This window comes from Gastrolobium bilobum, unplaced genomic scaffold, assembly GCF_033153095.1.
Source record: "Gastrolobium bilobum isolate Gb01-03AN ecotype WA unplaced genomic scaffold, APGP_CSIRO_Gbil_v1 utg37784, whole genome shotgun sequence".
NCBI classification, from domain to species: domain Eukaryota; kingdom Viridiplantae; phylum Streptophyta; class Magnoliopsida; order Fabales; family Fabaceae; genus Gastrolobium; species Gastrolobium bilobum.
Genome location: NW_026899409.1, coordinates 4,529 through 24,607, shown reverse-complemented (window position 1 = coordinate 24,607; position 20,079 = coordinate 4,529). Strand labels below are relative to the sequence as shown.

The 20,079-nt window shown below is 30.1% G+C and overlaps 1 protein-coding gene across 1 annotated transcript; it reads left to right on the top strand.

The window, feature by feature from the left end:
* The first annotated feature begins 9,288 nt into the window (after positions 1 to 9,288).
* On the top strand, positions 9,289 to 11,143 carry LOC133290373 (homeobox-leucine zipper protein HAT9-like). The gene is made up of 3 exons (XM_061488444.1): positions 9,289 to 9,782; positions 10,214 to 10,293; positions 10,626 to 11,143. The coding sequence occupies exons 1-3, from the start codon at positions 9,318 to 9,320 to the stop codon at positions 10,948 to 10,950; spliced, it is 870 nt and encodes a 289-aa protein (XP_061344428.1). The 5' UTR covers positions 9,289 to 9,317; the 3' UTR covers positions 10,951 to 11,143.
* Positions 11,144 to 20,079: the final 8,936 nt, after the last annotated feature.

Sequence of the window (20,079 nt, the reverse complement as noted above, 5' to 3'; positions counted from 1 at the left end):
TTGCGAGCGCTCATTTTGTTTATAATAATTTAAGCTCTTTGGTTGAAATAATACTTTGCATAATGGACCTTTCTTGTCTCATTTCCATTTTAACTTTTTCCATTCATATCATCATCTAATTGTATAAAAGCCCTATTCATCAAGGGTTGAATCGAACCCCAAATTTGGGATATGGCTACAAAGAACTATTCTATTATTATAAATAGATACCCAAAACCAGCGAGAAACCTGAGCTCAAAAAAAAAAAAAAACAGCGAAAAACCTATTCGGTCCTGTTGAACCATACAAGAATATCTCATGGATATGCACTTAGATATATCTAAGAGATTGATATCTGATTGACTTATAGCCAATACTTCAATCACTGCGCACTATCGATGAGTGTGTAGCCAAAACGTGAGCGTGTGCACAGTGTTGACAGTAATAGTAAATAGGTCAAAAGTGTGTGCTGGGATCTTTAATTAACCTCTTATTTTAGGATTACCCTCCTAGGTTTCAGTCTTTGAAATCCCCCAGTTGTTATGAAATCTGCTTTGATTGATGGGGATAGAGATCTTATCCCTTTATCCTCTCTAGATTATATGGTTGTGATATCTCTATCCAATCTTGCTAGTAATAGAGTTGTTAGGATATGAATAAGTTCATAACAAAACTTGAGCTCAAACTTTCAACTAATAATTATTTTCACACAAAAAAATGTATATATTTATTTAGAGCTTTATTATTCTCCTTTCACATAAGATAATTATCTTATATTATAGAGAGGAAATGAATGGGTATCATCATTACAAGAAGAAGAAAAAGATAGTGCGAAAATCGAAATAAGAAAACATAAGAGAAATTATCTTATATGAAAGGAAAAAAATATTTCCCATTTATTTATGTCCGGAACCAGAAACTCTAAAGTAGGAGGGACATCTATTTTATATATTTTACGTAGTTTAGTATAAATTTTGTCATAGGAGCCTAGATTGAGAATAAGAGAATTGTGTCTAGTATAATATGCCAATGATTAATAAAGTTAAACATAATCTTAGCTAAAACCCTAACGACCTTTTTAATTCTTCTTTATTTCTAATGGGCGTCATTTTCTCTGTATGAATTATGTGCTTAGAGGAAATTTGAATCATGAATGAGGCATTACCTTATCGCAGTTGTACTCAATGAATGAGGCAATGAATCCAAAGAGAAAGAACTAGATGCTGGCTAATTAATGACAATAATGCGATACAAAGGGTACTAAAATGATTACGTAGATTACAATCAAAACAAAGTCTGTATTCTAAATGCTGACAAAAGTGGTGTCTTTTTTGACATATGGACGGTTGGTAAGAAAGAAAAGAAAAAGGGGGGATGTGGAAAAGCCAAACAAGGAGCACAAACCCAATTTCCCACTGGTCTACTGGCCTTAAAGCCCGGAACATATCTGAAACCTTATCTCCAACAGCCATCTCTTCCTTCCTCCCCCCATCATTGCCAACTTCTACGCTCCATAACCATCATCAATTCGTCACCATAATCCTCCTTTGGAATCAAATACCCAATCATGCCAAATTATTGGTTGGTCCACCTACTCTATCCCTTGCCCCCTGTCAATGTGGCACCGCTCATTCATTGACATCTGTTGAACCAAACTAAATAAAAAAGGAATCAATGTGTACACGCCCCTTACTTTCTTCATCAACTTGCTAGCTATCTGCTACGAACAAGATAATGAGAAGACCAACATTAATTGGAGAACCAGCATCAATGCCTTGCACAGGACATCAATCCTTCAATTTAAAGCTTTCTTTTGGTATCTATTATCTAATAGTATACCATTTCTAGCAAGAGACTGTTGTCTGGCCAATCCCAATTATTCCCAATCATACTATAGTTTAAACAATGTTTTTTGAGTTTTTCCACTGTGCTTAAGTCAATGTCTATCTCATGGGGTAAGGGGCATGTCTGTTTAGAGATCATACTTCATACACAATATATATTTTCATGATAGAAAATCCTAAGTTCACTTAAGTAGCTACTATAGTTTATGTCCTAAGGTCTACGAAACCTATTTTATAAGATCTTACTTCCACACGGAACAATTAATAAAGGAGATAAAAATTCATATATTTGATGGTTACTCGTCACCTTGATTTCCATTTCACAATCATCATTCATTGAACTAATTGATTCGTCGGTGATTCATATCAATCATGTCCTACCAAGTATCAATTTTTTTAAGCATATAATTCTGGATATGTATCAATGATTTTATTTCAACTATACAACACTTTTCATTAATTTATCACTATATTCCTTGAAACTCCATCGTTGCTAAGCATTAAATATTGACCTTTATTGACGTTTTAATCTATTAATAAAAAATCAAGAAATTTATATGTGGAATTAAGTTAGAAATTCTTTTATCAACAATAGTTAACTGCACTTTCACAAAAATAATTGAAGTTTGAATTCTGAAAAAAAAAACAATTATCTATCATGATATAAGTTAGATCAGGCTATAGGCTCTTTATGGGTGGTTTGACCCATTTATACCCTGTTCTGTCACGGTGACAGAGATATCCAGTCAATGACTGATATCTTAATCTTCAATCTTCAATTTAGATGTCCTCTCTCAGGTACTTATAGGAGAGATACTCTTAGAAAATAGCGGGTCAGTGTGCACTATTATAATAACGGCATAGTCAAAGGGTAAGGTGTGCGCAAAGTGACAACTAAGAGAGAGAATTTAGTGTATGTACCTGGTTGGCTTAGCCTTTTATTTATAGATGGATTAATGCTAAGAGTGGACTTATGGGCCTCCAAAGAATATTAGGAGTCCAGTTCTTGATTCGTTGCTGTCGTACTAAGATTAATATAATTAAAGTATCTTTTCTTAATTTCTCTCTTAACAGTTAACCCTTTTTGATCCTTCTAGAAGGTGAATATTTATGTTAGGTCCATAAATCACCCTAACTGATAAGTTAATCTCACAATAATGTTTGTGAGAATATTTGTTTTCAAATAAAAAAATTAAAACTCGTTTCCATATATTTTTATAACAATTGTAAATCATTTCCTTATATTATGTAGTATACTTATGTTTAGTGTTTACTAGAAGCAGGGCAGAGCCATGAATTTGAGTGATAAGGACAAAAATAAAAAATTATATTATAAATAAAAGTACTTTAAATAGAATACAGACTTAATATAAAAAATACGATTATAATAACCACTTGAAAATCACAATCGAAGATCAGTATCCAGCTCTTCACTCCTTCTTTTGTTTTTAGTATACTGTACCACTTGATTGGATAAATTCGATGCAAATTATCAAAAATTGTTGGCTCATGGTTGAAAATGAAACTCCTTGGTGAAAAAGTTTCTTAATCCAGACGAGAGAGTAGGTCTGCTAGCTAAACCTATTGGATTGATTGAGCCGTCCTAATTGTAAATGTGTATCCATGATTTATGCTTCTGATCAATTTTTGAACCCTATGCTAATTTGAGAGTTGGAGTTTCCCCTAAGCTTATTTTGCATATATGTGAATTATGCTCACTAGGACAATGTTAATTATTACTTGAGTTTTGATCTTTCACTCAAGAAGTAACGACATAAAAATTTTTTAGTCATGTTTTATGCTCATTAATTTTTTTAATTATTTCGTTATATATTATGTGCAGTTATTGATATTTGTTTATTACTGCCTGTATCTTTTTTGATGAATGAATCAATTCTCTTAACTAATTGGTATTTTTGGAGACGAGAGGGGACTGTAAAGAACCTTAGGATACACCACCCCAAAAGCTAGCTCAAAGGGTGAGAGTGCCCAAGGTCTTATAAACTCCACATTAGTTGCTCTTCAACCAATGTGGGACTATATATCTCAACACGTCCCCTCACGCAAGAGCTCTCTTGGCTTGAAGCGTGGATTATGCAACAGGCCCAATCTTTGGTTTACCTTTTTTGTGCTTCCACTTTAAAGTGGGGGGCGATGAGGATCGAACCTCAAGCTTTGATACCATGTAAAGAACCTTGGGATACACCACCCCAAAAGCTAACTCAAAGGGCGGAAGTGCCCAAGGCCTTATAAACTCCACATTAGTTGCTCTTCAACCAATGTGGGACTATATATCTCAACACTGACTTTTACTAAAAAATGGAAAGGATCATCTGTGAGGGCTGTCGATGGAGTTGAATTGATTGGGGCAGGGTGAATTGTTAATATAAATCCACAGTTATTTTGTTAGAATAGACTGGATTTCATTTTAAAAACAAAGAACAAAATATTGATTTGAATAAAGTTGGGTTATAGTAAGAAAATGTTATGGTAGAATGGAATCTCAAATATGTTGTTGTTTAATATAAAAACAATTACTTATGTATATATATACTGCCGCTGCATATTGCAATATTGCATTAAAATATAATAAAAAATGATATCACTTGTATTTGTTGTGCATAAAGTCATTTGTGTTGTTACGATAAATATTCTAATAATTCGCTTTGAGTTCCAAGTTTTGGTTATTTTGACTTAGCTAGAAAATTAAAGATATATGCATCACCTATGAGTTATAGTGGATTGATATGGTTATTTATGATATCACAATATTAACTGCTTTAGTTTTTAAAATTTTAGGTGGGACGGGAAGTCCCCTAGTCCCATGTAGGTCCGCCATGGAAGTGGAGGACAGCATGATAGACACGAACAGATTTGATGGCTTAATCTTGTTTATTTTTATACCTTTTGAATTTTCATTTACACCATTATTACGAAACACTATTTTCTTAACATCCACTTCACGCCTTTTTTTTTATTATTTTAGTTTTCTTTCCAATTTGTGACATTGATATTCTTCCCAAATGTTAATTATTCGATGTGAAGTTACTTGATCTCAAAATCCTACAATGGTTGTCTCTTTCTAATCATAGAGAAATGAAACAAATCACTAATCCAAAGTTGACTTTAATCTCACTCACAAGCTACTTGCCCTTGGTAGGTAATGCATATAAACCAACGAATTTGGTAAGAAAAACATATAAATTAAATATTTTTTTATTTGTTTCCCATGTTACAGCAAAGTAGTTATATAAGCACCAAACCAGTACCCAAAATAAATAAATAAATAAAATCATGCCGGTTCTGACTGTTGGATAAACTTAAGAGTGGGAAAACAAAGGATAAAGATGACATCCGAAAGCCAAAGAAACATGTTTCGCAGTGGATGTCGCTTTTGTTTTTCACTTATCATTCTTACTTGCTTCCTTGATGGGTGCGGAGCTGCCTTTCAACTCAAACAACCAACACGTTTGTCTTTCTTCACGATGCGCTATCCTATCTTCCCAATTGTTTTCAATTTTTCATAAATCAATACTATGTAAGTAACTATTCCAAATATCAGTTAAAAAAAATGTTGAGATATATAGTCCCACATTGGTTGTATGTGCAACTAATGTGGAGTTTATAAAGCTTTGGGCACTCCCACCCTTTGAGCTAGCTTTTGGGGTGGTGTATCCCAAGGTTCTTTATAAAAAAAATTAAAATTTTAAATTTTAAAAGAGTAATCAATGAATAAAATTGAGTTGTATCTTTTACATCATTCTAAAAAAAGAATAGTTACTCATTAAAAAAAGAATGTAAATATTTGTACGTTACTCATTAATTGGATACGCTAAAAGAGAATATATATATATATATATATATATATATATATATATAAATAAGGGGCGGTTATACTTACTATTGAAATTTTTTATAGAATTAATATTTCTCCTATAAAATGAGATAAATTTATCTTGCTATAATCTCAAAATGACATCAATTTGGGAGTTTGAAAAAAAAAATTCAAGGTATTTTATTAATATTACATAATACAAAAGAAAAAAAAATACTAAGATACCCAAAAAAATTTTATCAAACCTCTAAAACGACTCGTTTTGAAGTTTTTGGAAATAATTTTATCTCATGTTATAAAAGAAATATTTTCTCATATATATATATATATATATATATATATATATATTTATAAGTAAAATCATTTCTGCAGCCGCTTTACGTACAACAACGACAGAGGTATGATTATGATTTCTCACATTTAATGCTTTCATCATTTGTATGGTTATGATTCCCCGCATTTAATGCTTTCAAGTATATATATGACAAGTATTTGATTGATGCACGTACAACAGCTGCAGAAATATAAACCCCATATATATATATATGTATATAACAATTAAACACGTGGACCAAGTAGTACAGGTTGTTCCAATTTGATTAATGATCGAATTAGGCAACTAATTAATGAATAGAAGGAAAAACACACACACACACATATATATATATAGGGGAAGGATATTGTAACAACCAAGTTGTGTTATTACCATGTTACTACCAATCAATCTCACCGTTAGATCGATTATGTTGATCCAACGGTTATATTTATTTCCATCTTTGTATGGTCATGATTCTTCATATTTAATACTTTATATTTATTTCTACCTTTGTATGGTTATGATTTCCCATATTTAATGCTTTCACTTCAAATATGGGGAATCAAGACCATACAAAGATGAAAATAAATATAACTGTTGGATCAACATAATCGATCTAACGGTGAGATTGATAAGTAGTAACATGGTAGTAACACAAGTTGGTTGTTACAATATCCTTCCCCATATATATATATATATATATATATATATATATATATATATATATATATATATATGAAAAATATTTCTCATGTTGCATGAGAATTCAATTCTCATGTTAAGACCCTTCGATTTGCGTGCAAAGTTTTTCTTTTCTTTTTCTCTTATTAATAAATGTGGGGCCCACCACTAGTTGAGTCACATCACAATATGAGAGTGTGAGTCACAATATGAGAATTCAATTCTCATGTAATATAAGAAAATCAAATCCATATATATATATAGGGTTTCTCTTTTCTCATGTCACATAAGATAACATCTCTCATGCTATAGACACAACAAGTAATAGGTCCCACCACTTGTTAAAAAGATAAAAAATAAAAAGAAGATAGCACGGATTTCGATGCCTCACAACATGAGAAAGTAATCTCTAACGACATGAGTAAATGATTTTCCATATATATATATAGAGGTCCACATATTTTTTAGGTTTCATTTGATAACGCAAGTCATGTTTTTAGGGGTCCACATAGTTAAAAGTGATCAAACTTGTTGCCAAAAATGCTTAGAAAAATGCATAGTTAAAAGTGATCAAACTTGATGCAAAAAATGCATAACAAAATGAGGGAGGTTATACTTACTACCTATTTTTCTTACTACTTCTTACTACTAAATTTTCACCGTTGATTTCCGCCAATCTAATGGTTGTAATTTATGGGGTCATACTTATTAATTAATTCTTAATTTTCAATAAATTATAACCGTTAGATTGACGAAAATCAACGGTTAAGATTTGATAATAAGAGGTAGTAAGAAAAATAGGTAAAAAGTATAAATTTTCCCTAAAAAAATAGTTAAAAAGAAAGTTGGGATTTAATAAAAGAAAATCTTATAGTTTTCAATTTTTATTATCAAAATAATAAAATATTTATCTCCTAAAATAGGGTTCTTAAACATCTTTTTATAGATAAATTATAAATTAATTGAAAATTTAAATTCTAAAAATAAGAAAATAAATTTAAAGATAAATATAACAATAGCTACCTACTTAAAATAAAGATAATTATTTATAATTAAACTTTGAAAATAATCACAAATCTTACATATCAGATCATGCTTTCCTTTTTTAATTGAAGAAATTACAATCAAATCTATTCCTTTTTAAATTTAGTTGTAATTTATTATATTTTAAATTATTGCTTCTTTGAATATGCAACTCATGTTTAATTAGGCATAATTCTATTTGACCCTAATTTTATTGAATTAATCTATTAATTGATTGATGCATACTGGGCCAGTTATAAATGTATCAAAACTGTTTACTTTATAAATTTTTTTTAAAGTATATTTTTTTAATATTTTTTAAATTATATTTCGTTGATCAATGAATAGAGATCGATCTTAAATTACAGAAAGCCCATATGTTAAAAAAAAAAAAAAAGTGAATGGCGTCATTCATATAAAATTAACTTTATATTCATTCGAATATACGCAATTTTTATACTCCATCTGTCGTGTGAACAAGGTTATAAGATTCTATATCTTACACGTTAAGCAAATTATGATGATGTGTTTCATTTTTGTAATATTATTCTTTTTTAAAAAAAGAAAAAGTTTTTAGTCAATGGTCAGCCAATTAATTGGAGCACGCGTACATTTGGTCAACATCCAATCTTAAGGACGTTGTCTTGTCGTATTTATATTTTATTTTATTGTAATCTTATATTTTAATTTTATATACTTCCCCCTTATTTTCTTTGCCTTCAAAATATTTCATTTTCAGTCGTACTACAAATTCATAAAGAAAACATAAAACCTGTCGTTGAATAATCATCCCCGTACCTATGTTGTACGTACTACATCACGATTCAGGTACAATAACATAATTAATCTTGATTATTTTAAGCGAAGAGTTGTATTATTTTTAAGATATATTAGTATATATAAAAACACTGATGGTAAGAAATTAAGTTATTTGCACAAATCGCAAGTTTAAAATTTGTTTGCAGTACCAAGTTTTTAAGAAAAACAAAGCTGATAAGTAAAAAAATCTCAGGAGTAAAGTGGAGAATAAAAAGGTTGAAAGTGGGCTTTCTATTGTGCTGCCTACTTTCCAGGTATACCATATAGTATACTATACTTCCTCACAGCACAGTCAACCATTTGGCCAAAAAGCGAGATGAGAATTTCATACTCGGAGAATAAGAATATTTGTTATACATAATATTATTTTTAATACTATATATTCCTTATATATATTAAAATGAGCATTTATTTTATTTCATCATTTAAAAAATAATAACACAATAAAACTAGTACACCAATAATGTTATTTACAAATAACATTAATGTTCCAGAATATATGACTAAATTCATATTCTATTCTTTAATGCATTAATTCTTTCATTTTTTTTTTTTTTGAAAGATAATTCTTTCATTTCTTGATGACTTAATAAATAGATAAATGAGTCCCCACAAACACTCTACTCAATCATAAATTCTCTTCACACCCTTTTACAACTCTCTCCAATCTTTCATCTCCTACCTCATATCATATGAGTCACATCCTCTTTGCCATTATATATATATATATATATATATATATATAATATTCAGAAGATTGCAAGCTACATACTGCATCAACTCAACGTATTTCACCAGGGCTTTCGTCCCAGATTTTATCATGGGTTTTGATATTTCTAACCCAGGTCTTCGACTTGGCCTTTGTCTTGGCATCCACGATCAGTCATCAGAAGATAATTGCATAAAGACTGATGAACACAGGAAGAAACAAAGCCAGAAGAAAAAGGAGGAGTATCCATGTAATAAGTCATACCCATCTCTTACTTTAGGACCACCTGCTGATGAGGCAAATAATCAACTACCTTCAAAGACTGAATCGGATGAATATATCATCCACCCACACGCCTCTTCTCCAAGCGCAGTGTCTTCATTTTCCAATTCGTCTAGCATCAAGAGGGAGAGAGATCAATTCGCAGGCGAAGAACTTGAGCCAGAGGTAGAGAAGATTCAATCAAAGGTTGCTGATGATGATGAAGGTGGTAACCCCAGGAAGAAACTTAGGCTCACCAAAGAACAATCCACAGTCTTAGAGGATAGCTTCAAAGAGCATTCTACTCTCAATCCGGTATCTAAATTAAGTTCTTAACCAATTGATTATTAGTATACAATATGTCTTTTTGAGTCATCCATTTAGATCTTGAAGTTTTCACATGATTATTCAATTTTTTTTGGTAGATAACCTGGAGATATCCTCACATAATCTCCTCAGGCCATTTTGTTTTCTGAGTATGTGTATCTTAAGGTTAATAACTCATCGAAACAAGAAGTGTAATGAACCATAACTATTAAAAAATAATTAAATATTGTGATATTTTTTAACAAAATTAGATAGACTTATATATTATTCACGCTTCTATCCCAACCAGTCTTTATGTGTGGGGATGTGTCATAGAAGTACAATATAAATCATTAATTCAGCCTCCACGTTGAGATTTCATGTTGAAACGATTCTTTACATATAAAACGCCTATTCTTTTCCTTTGAAATTTTCTTCAGAAGCAAAAGCAAGAATTGGCAAGGAAGCTGAATCTGCGGGCGAGACAAGTGGAGGTGTGGTTTCAGAACAGGAGAGCCAGGTTGTTTAATTTGTCTGATATATCTGGACTGCATACATATTCACATGAATCATAAATCTATCAATGATACCAAACGAAGGTAGCTCAGTTGCGCATGGGAGCTAAGCAGATGGGAGTGAGAGTATGTGTTTGAACCTCTTCAGTACCACCTTTGGGAGAGGTTTAAAGCCTTAATCCTGGACTCGCCCCGAATCGGATTAGTTGCTAAGCAATGAATCGATTGGAATATTTCCAAAAAAATAAATAAATCTATGCATGATGCTTCATGCATGTTTCATTGACAGTACAATGTTCTTGGTTTTAATGTAATCATTACGTTTACATATATGCAGGACAAAACTGAAAAAAACCGAAGTGGACTGTGAGTTACTGAAGAAGTGCTGTGAAACTCTAACAGAGGAGAACAAGAGGTTGCAAAAAGAGCTGCAAGAGCTCAAATCGATGAAAACAACGCCAGGATCCTTTTATATGCAGCTTCCAGTAGCCAGCCTTATCATATGCCCTTCTTGTGAGAGAATTTGCGGCGGCGGCAGCGGCGGCGGAAGTAACAATCCCTCCTCTCCCACGACGGCTTTGCTTAATGGCCCAAAGGCTCATCATCACTTCAACAAAAATAACTATACATATTCACCCAATCTTCCGCAGCTTGCTAGCTAGGGAGTCTGAACTTCAATGTCCAGAAAACCATTATTTTTGTTCGGAGGGATTTTTCTTTAGCGATGATATATAATCTGTAGTTACTATTTAGATAGCATTCCGTCGTGTAAAAAAAGATAGACGATTAAGGGTCATATCGATTATTATCACCACGTGCTGCTTATAATGCGCGTGATATACTTCGAGCAAAGTTCATCAGTTGAAATTAAGGGTCATTTAATTTGTAACGTATTTGAATCTCAATAATTATGAATTACAAAGCAAGGTTATATATTGTTGCGAACTCCATAAATGCACCGGTGGCATGAGTAATAAAGTGATTGTGTAAAATTATGGTTCCCATAAGAATTAAATTTCAATCACTATTCATACTTAAATTGGAACAATTGATCAAGATAATTGTATGGAAATTAAACTAAATAACAGCAAGAAAGAAAAAATCGAATTACTTGAACACTGCTACAATTTCGATTTCTCTCAGTCTTCCATTTATAATATGAATTAAAACCTCCAAAGTTCTGGAATGGAAAGACACTTTCATGAAATACAACATCCCATTATATGAACATTTTAAGCATATCAAGGCCAAGCATTTTCCAACCTTTACTGTGGGGAGGATATCCCATAAAAATGCACCGTCGTAATTTGGCACTAATTTATCAGTAGATTTCGGCCTGGATTGAGCATAACATAAGCATTCAAAAATTTTAAGATGCATATTTGAAGGAGCATAACCATGCAGTAGCTCATATGGTGGTTTTTCTACCAAGCACAAGCGAAGGGGTTCTACTGATCAAATGTGCTGCTGAGAGAGCGCACTCACCCCAGTACCCAATTGGGAAATTTACTTGAAATCGCAGGGCCCTAGCTATGTTGAGAATATATATATATAAAAAAAAAGTGGCTGTAAAAATGTTTTTTCCATATATGGGAAATGATCCGTTTACATATGTTTTTTACAAATTATACTAAATATGACCGGTCATATTTAGTGTGGTTTGTAAACAAAAAGTTTGTAAATATAACATTTCTCACATATATATATATATATATATATATATATATGGTAAAATCATCTCTGCAGCCACTTTACGTACATCAACGTTATGTGTATGGTTATGATTCCCCTCATTTAATGCTTTCATTTTTGTATGGTTAGGACTTATGATTCCCTGCATTTAATGCTTTCACGTGTGTCTGTGTAAGAATTAAGAGTCTTACACTCAATCTTGATCATTGATCCACTTGTATCCAATGGCTCACATTATTAAAAAATTATAGCCCTTAGATATAAGTGAGATCAATGGTCAAGATTGAGAGTGTAACTTACACTGGTGTAAAATGATCCTGACTCATATATATATATATATATATATATATATATATATATATATGCGGCACGATCATCTTACACCGGTATAAGAATAATTATAAGTCTTACATTAGATCTTAACCATTGATTTTTTGTGTCTAACGGTTAAGATTTATTAGATCTCACTCATTAATTAATTTTTAATTCCCAATAAATCTCAACTGTTAGATGCACAGAAATCAACAATTAAGATTTGGTGTAAGATTTATTATTCTTACACCAGTGTAAGTTGATCTTATTTATATATATATATATATATATATATATATATATATATTGTGACAGACCTATTTAGTTGTAACTGAACGCAATTGCAGACACTAAAAAAAAAATTGTACTTTAACGCATATTGGCTTATGCCAATTATTAGCTTATGTTGTTTCTTTAACTGGCAATTCATTTTTTTTTGTCACTTTAACGCATAACTGGCACTTGCGATCATATTGGCTTATGTATATCTGGCAATCATTATTATTTTTCATCACTTTACAATTCAACTTTTTTTGCTAAAAGGCATGACAAGAGAGGAAATAGTGACTCTTTTGGGTGCACATTCTGTTGGTGTTGCACACTATCGTTTCTTTTTTACTAGACTTGGGGCTCGTTTGGATGAGCTTTTTTTCCTTCAAAAACTGCTTTTTTTTTTAAAAAAAAGCACTTCTTGTTTTTAGTTCGTTTGGATGTCTGCTTTTAAAAAAAGGAGAGGTCACAAAAAAAGCTAAAAACCTACTTTTTTTAGAAGCTAAAAATTTTAACTTCTAAGAAAAACAGAAGTCAAAAGCCAAATATTTTTTTCAAAAACTAAATATTTTTATAAAAATATAAATAGCTTTAACTTTTGTAAAAAGTACTTTTAAAATAAGAAAGTGATAAAAGTTATTTTTTTTAAAAACTGAAACAAACGACCTCTTGGTGGGGTACCTGACTAGTGGCGTACCTAATGTTACGCACTTGACCATAAGTGCGCAAGTGACAACAATTTTTTTTATTTTTAATGCATTTAAAAAAACAAAAATTTGGGAGCAAACCCCCAACAATAAATATATAGACATAGATAAAATTTCTTGGGTCCGCCTATATATATATATATGGAAAAAAAATGTTTTTTCAGCCACTTTAGATAAAGTTATCGACAGCTACCCAAAAACTATGTCGTTTTGATTAATGAATGGTGTTTCTGTAATTTTAAGTGAATTAATGAAGGGTGTTTCAGTAAAATATATATGATAAAAAAATATATAAAAGTACGGAAACACCCTTCATTAATCAAAATAACGTAGTTTTTGGGTAGCTGTAGATATCCTTATCTAAAGTAGCTGTAGAAATATTTACCTCTATATATATATATGTATATATATATATAGGGAAAAAATATATTTACAAACTTTTTGTTTATAAATTCTTATAAACTACACTAAGTATGACCGATCATACTTCAATCAAGAGTGTATGACCGGTCATATTTAGTGTAATTTGTAAAAATAAATTGTAAACAGATCATTTCGATATATATATATATATATATATATATATATATATATATATATATAAGGTAGGATCATTTGACACCAGTGTCAAATTTGAAATTTGACACCTCATCTGAGAATCGTTAGATAAAAAAAGATCAATGGTATCACAGGCTTATAAATCAGAGTCGTTGATCTTTTTTGATTTAACGACTCTCAGATGAAATGTCAAATTTCAAATGTGACACTGGTGTCAAATGATCCTACGTGAATATATATATATATATATATATATATATATATATATATATATATATATATATGAGATAGGATCCTTTGACACCAGTGTCAAATTTTAAATTTGACACCTCATCTGAGAGCCATTAGATCAAAATAGATCAATGGTGTCACATGCTTACAAATCAGAGTCGTTGATCTTTTTTGATCTAACGGCTATCAGATGAGGTGTCAAATTTGAAATTTGACACTGGTGTCAAAGGATCCTACCTCTATATATATATATATATATATATATATATATATATATATATATATATATATATATATATATAGTCAAGATCATTTTACACCAGTGTAAGTTACACTCTCAATCTTGTCCGTTGATTCCATTTATATCTAACGGTTCAAATTTTTTAGTAATGTTAACCATTGGATACAAGTGGATCAATGGTCAAGATTGAGTGTAAGACTTCTAACTCTTACACCAGTGTAAGAATATCCTGCCCATATATATATATATATATATATATATATATATATATATATATATATAGAGAGAGAGAGAGAGAGAGAGAGAGAGAGACGGAGGGGGGGGGGGGAGGGGACAACATGAATTAACTGTCATGCAAAGGACTTGAGTATAATTTATTTGAACAGCAATCAAGTCGCCGCATGGTGTATGGGAGAGTGTCATGTTAATTAATATGATTGTTTTATGTGAGAGGATTCTAACTGTTAGATATATATGAAATTGTTAATGTAGCATCACTTACTAGCTTAAGCTTTTGGATTGAATTGGTTCTTTATATGGTATCAGAGTCTCTGTGTCCCAAGTTCGATCATCACCATCCCTCATTTTCTTTGTAGAATTTCTTAACACAGGTAGGCTAGGTCTGATGCATTATCTACCTTTCAAGTCCAATGAAACTCTTTTGTGAGGGGACGTGTTAGAGATATATAAAACAATTAATATAGCCTCACTCATCTGCTTAAACTTTTGGGTTGAATTGATTTTTTACATTAGCAATTCATAAGTAAATCAATAATGATGATCTTGTTACTCCCTATTCTATTTTTTTACTCTCATTCTCCATCATCATTGATTTACCCATAAATAAAAAGAATTTTTTTCATATAACATAATCAAATTAAATAACACATGAAAAAATCTATTCCTGTGCATCACGGTCATGAAATTGTTGTGTCGTCGACACCGTGCCTACACACTACAATTCTTGTAGCCACTAACTTTTGGCTCGAGCGGTGCTAAGTTGTTTCTGGATGTTAATCATTTCATTTACGAAAGAATGAATAGCTAAATATTCTGATTTAATTAGAATTTAAAATTGAAAATGGTGTTGTATTACTAAGTATCTGATAAGACTAGGGGAGTTTATAAAGCTGTTGTCCTGTGCTCATCGCTCGTGTTTTACGTGGACCAGTATCAAATTAGGACTGATTTTCCATATGATTAAGTAAGCCACTAACTGCATGACATATATGCTTATGATATTATTATTAATGTTTTGAATGCAATCTAATACTATGTAACTATCTCGTCCAAAAAACAATATTACACAATACGCACCTATTTCATTCGTTCATATCAAGCATGCTTTTTGTTTTTTTTTTTAATATTCAAATCGATTCATTGCTTCTGATTTAAGACGAATCTCAGAATTAAAACTTTAAACTCCTCCCAAAGACAACACTTTTGGTGACATGCTTTTAGTTAGCTATCAAATATTAATTACACAAATTATATTTTTGATAATTTGTGTAATTAACATTTGATAGCTAAAAATATGTTATTGCCTAATCATTGAGTGAATGAGCAAAAAGCGACTAAACAAGTACAAAAGACATTTAAATAACAGTAATAATTAGCATCAAGATTAGTCCTCATTTTATTCCTCACGCGTGGGCTTATCTTGGAAGATTTACGATTGATTGCACCAAAATGTTATTATTGATCATTATTAATTAGATATATTAGTCTTGATCAAGTTCATAATCATTCTTGTCATCATCGAAATTCTGATGGGCACCAATTGTTTGTATTTGTCGGCGGCGTAGACCCTTCAGCCATTGGGGAGAAACAAGGCCGTGATAATGATAATCAATAAACTAACTACTTACGTTTTCCAAAAAAAAAAAAAAAACTAACTACTTACGCGTTCTTTCCATTGGATGCAGCGAACATGTTGATGCTTTTAGAGGATTGTATGCTTGATGACAATAAGAATTAGGTAAACTTGCGACGTTTACGCACGTATATGCGTAAAGCATTGTTCTTTAGCGAAGGTTTCAGACAATTTTCATTCTAATTTATGATGGGTTTATTGACAAACTCAAAACTACTTTGATTATAATAACCCCATACTAATGTTGAATCTCAAAGCTCTATTTTCTGTCTAAATTCCAAGTGAACTACAAATGATTTTTTTTTTTAAGGAACATAAACTTGAATTTAAGTAAAACAAGGGCAAGAAAAGCTTTAAAAAGCTTGCATTAAAAACGAGACTGTTCTGGCATATCCTTTTAGGCCAAGTTCATTTGACCCAATATCAAATGTCTAATCTAGAATCTTTTAGAGGATACCTTCATCACATAGGATTCCCTTCTTCTCCCTACATCGCTACCCTTGAACACTGACAGTAAGTTCAGCATGTCTAGTCAAAGAGGCTAGACTGACTACGTGAACAGCTTTAGAGATAGACCCTTTTCTTTCTCTCACACATTGTGAGAGACTTCTCCTCTCTAAATGTCCTCTTCACCCGTGGAAGAATCATCTTCTTCTATATTCAACTAATGAGTTTTTATTCTGTACATTTGTGGAGCCACCATAGCCACTTACACACACTCCCCTCTTTGATGTACAACATTATGGGAAGTTTCACTAGTGCCTTGGTCTCTATCATTCCCACTATGAGCACCCCTAAATTGATATACTTCATCATTGTATGATACATGTATGAACTCCAACAGTTCAAAGATGAAAGCTAGTATTATTTTTCAGCTATCTATGGTAAGCTTCACTTACTACAACTAAAGGAGTAAAATATACAAATTAGCTTTTTATGTGTACGTGATAAAACTGTGAATGCAATCAAACTTGCACTACTAGAAATAACTATATTTTTCACGGAATTCTTTTTAAGGACGTGTTACTAGACTTCAGGGAGAACCAAAATAGGGACATTGACCGTACTACTCCTTTTGTGAGAATAATATACTTGAATGTCACTTCTTTGAAAAAATATATCACACCTGGCACTCATTTTTGATGATTTAAAGTCGCTGGGTAAGGAAGCTAATTTGTCATACTAACTAAAGTAGCTAACATAGGTAGCTACTTTGGTCTTATATTTTGGTTCTGGCATGTCTGTGTTATTATTTTTACTTTTCCATATTTTTACATTAATTTAAAATAAAAAATAAAATATTAAGTATCCTACAATTTACCGTAACTAATACGCTGGGTAAGAAAAATAATTCATATCAAATAACTTATGGTTTAATCCTATACTAAGAGAAAAAATAAAATATAAAAAATTTAAATATCATTTATCCTAATATTTCAAGTACTCAAAAATAATTACAATTAAATTAAATATATACAACACGAATATTGAATAAAATATTAAAATCCATTTATAAAATTCAATATGAATTATTTTTCTTAAATGAATTAGTTTTATGAACGGATTTTCATATTTTAATCAATATTTGTGTTGTATATATTTCATTTAATCGTAATTATTTTTGGGTACTTGAAATATTAGGATAAATGATATTTAAATTTTTTATATTTTATTTTTCTCTTAGTATAGGATTAAACCATAAGTTATTTGATATGAATTATTTTTCTTACCCAGCGTATTACTTACGAGCGTATTACTTACGGTAAATTATATAAACATTATATATTTTATTTTAAATTAATGTAAAAAAATGGAAAAGTAAAAATAATAACCCAGACATGACAGAACCAAAATATAAGACCAAAGTAGCTACCTATGTTAGCTAGGTTGGTTTAGGCCAAATTAACAGTGACTTTGAATAATATTTTTACCCAACCCAAACTCGCTACATAAGGAAGCTTTGGGCAACCAAAAAATTCAACACCCCGTATATATAATATGATTTAATTAAAAATGTATCTTTTTCTTTTCAATTAATGATAGTCTATAATTACTTGAATATTATAGTTATTCATAAAATAATATGATTATTACGAAAATATTCCAAATTTTCAAATGAATTTTTTACAATACATTTAATATTTTTGAATTTATATCGGTTGTGCCAGACCAATTGAAATTATTTGTGGTTTTAAATTATAACTAATTGAAGTATGATGTTTTCAACTGACCGAATCATTTCAATTATTTTTAAAATATGGGTTCATTCTTTTTTTCATATAAGTTACCTGCAGTAAAATCAATACGACATCATTTTGGGTGAAAATTATGATGTTTTTGTCATTTTAATTTTGTCTTTATATTTATAATTTTTTAATCTTTCAATCCCAAAACGACGTCGTTTTGAAAATAAATACAAATAATTTATGCGCAGTAATTTTTATTAAAATATTTTCCAAAATAAAAAAAAAGTTTTCAATTTGGTAATGAATTAAGATGAAGTTGGTGCCATGATGTAATTGCTTACATCACATTTCTACATGGAATTGAATAATATACTAGAATCCAAAAGGATAAGAAAGTCTGAGTATATTTAGATGTGTTGTAAAAAGGATTTTTATTTTATTTTTAAATCTAATTAAGCACTTTAACTCTGTTCTTATAATTAATTAGGAATCTTAATTTAAAAAAAATGTTTAAACTATTAATTAATTGGGATAAAAATTAGTTAAATGTTATCTTTTCAATAATTTTTATTGATAACTATATTTGAATAGAGTTGAGTGTTTTAATTGGTTATAACAAAAGTTTATCCCCTAAATTTAATGATGAAATTATGAAGAAAATTTGCGGTAGATAACTAAATAATTTCATCAAAGAATAAAATTAGGGGTGGTGAGTTGATAACAATGCTGACAGGTGAAGTGTGGTTATTCACTGGATAGCTTTCAAATACATGTGTTAACTGGTTAATGATTTTGTTTTAAATTAATTGGTAAAAGATAAATTGAATACTACACTTTCGTTCTTGAGCTTTAATAAAGTTTAAGAACAACTATGCAACAAAAAAAAGTTTAAGAACAACTTATCGATGAGATTAAACAATTAGATAACAGTTGTTTATATAATTGTTTTTGTACATTAAAAATGAAATCAATTTAAAATTGCAAAATGACACATGTTTTGATGCATTTACTCACCGGATAGCTTTAAAATATATCTGTTAACTGGTAAGTGATTGTTTATTTTAAATTAACTGGTGATTCTAAATTTAAGTCTAGTTAAAAAATATAATAAAATAAATTATATACTACAATTTCGTGGTTGAGCTTTAATTAAGTTTAAAAACAACTTGTCGTTGAATTAAAAAATTAGATAACACAATTGTATATATAATTATTTTCGTGCATTAAAAATTAAATCAATTTAAATAAATATACATTACTTATAAGTTAATTTTTTTTAATGACGTGATATTTGCACACAAATATACAAGTGAAATATAAGCAAAAATTAAATCATTTTTCTATTTATACTTGAACAGTTAGTTTTATATAAAAAAATAGAACTCCTCACTTTTTATTATTTTCTTGAAAATGATATTTATTATTCGTTAATACTTACCATGGATATTTTTATTAATGATTAATATTTTCAGAATAAGTAAAAAATTTAACAGTTTAATTTTTTCAGTACAAATTAGTTAAACAAGATTTTTTTATAGCCCTCTCAATTATTTTGTTGCTACAAATCAACCAATACTGAAATTTTAAATAAGTTTGCATAGCTTTTTTTTACACTTGTAACATTTTTTTTTTAATTTTTGGTAGATTACACTTTAACATTATAAAAAATGTAAATAAATAATAGGCTACATCATATATATATATATATATATATATATATA

What these genes read in the sequence shown, in the direction of transcription:
- LOC133290373 (XM_061488444.1), top strand. Translation starts at nt 9,318, where the DNA reads ATGGGTTTTGATATTTCTAACCCAGGTCTTCGACTTGGCCTTTGTCTT. An exon ending in AGCATTCTACTCTCAATCCG is followed by an intron (nt 9,783 to 10,213) that starts GTATCTAAATTA and finishes AATTTTCTTCAG; the next exon opens with AAGCAAAAGCAAGAATTGGC. An exon ending in TTTCAGAACAGGAGAGCCAG is followed by an intron (nt 10,294 to 10,625) that starts GTTGTTTAATTT and finishes ACATATATGCAG; the next exon opens with GACAAAACTGAAAAAAACCG.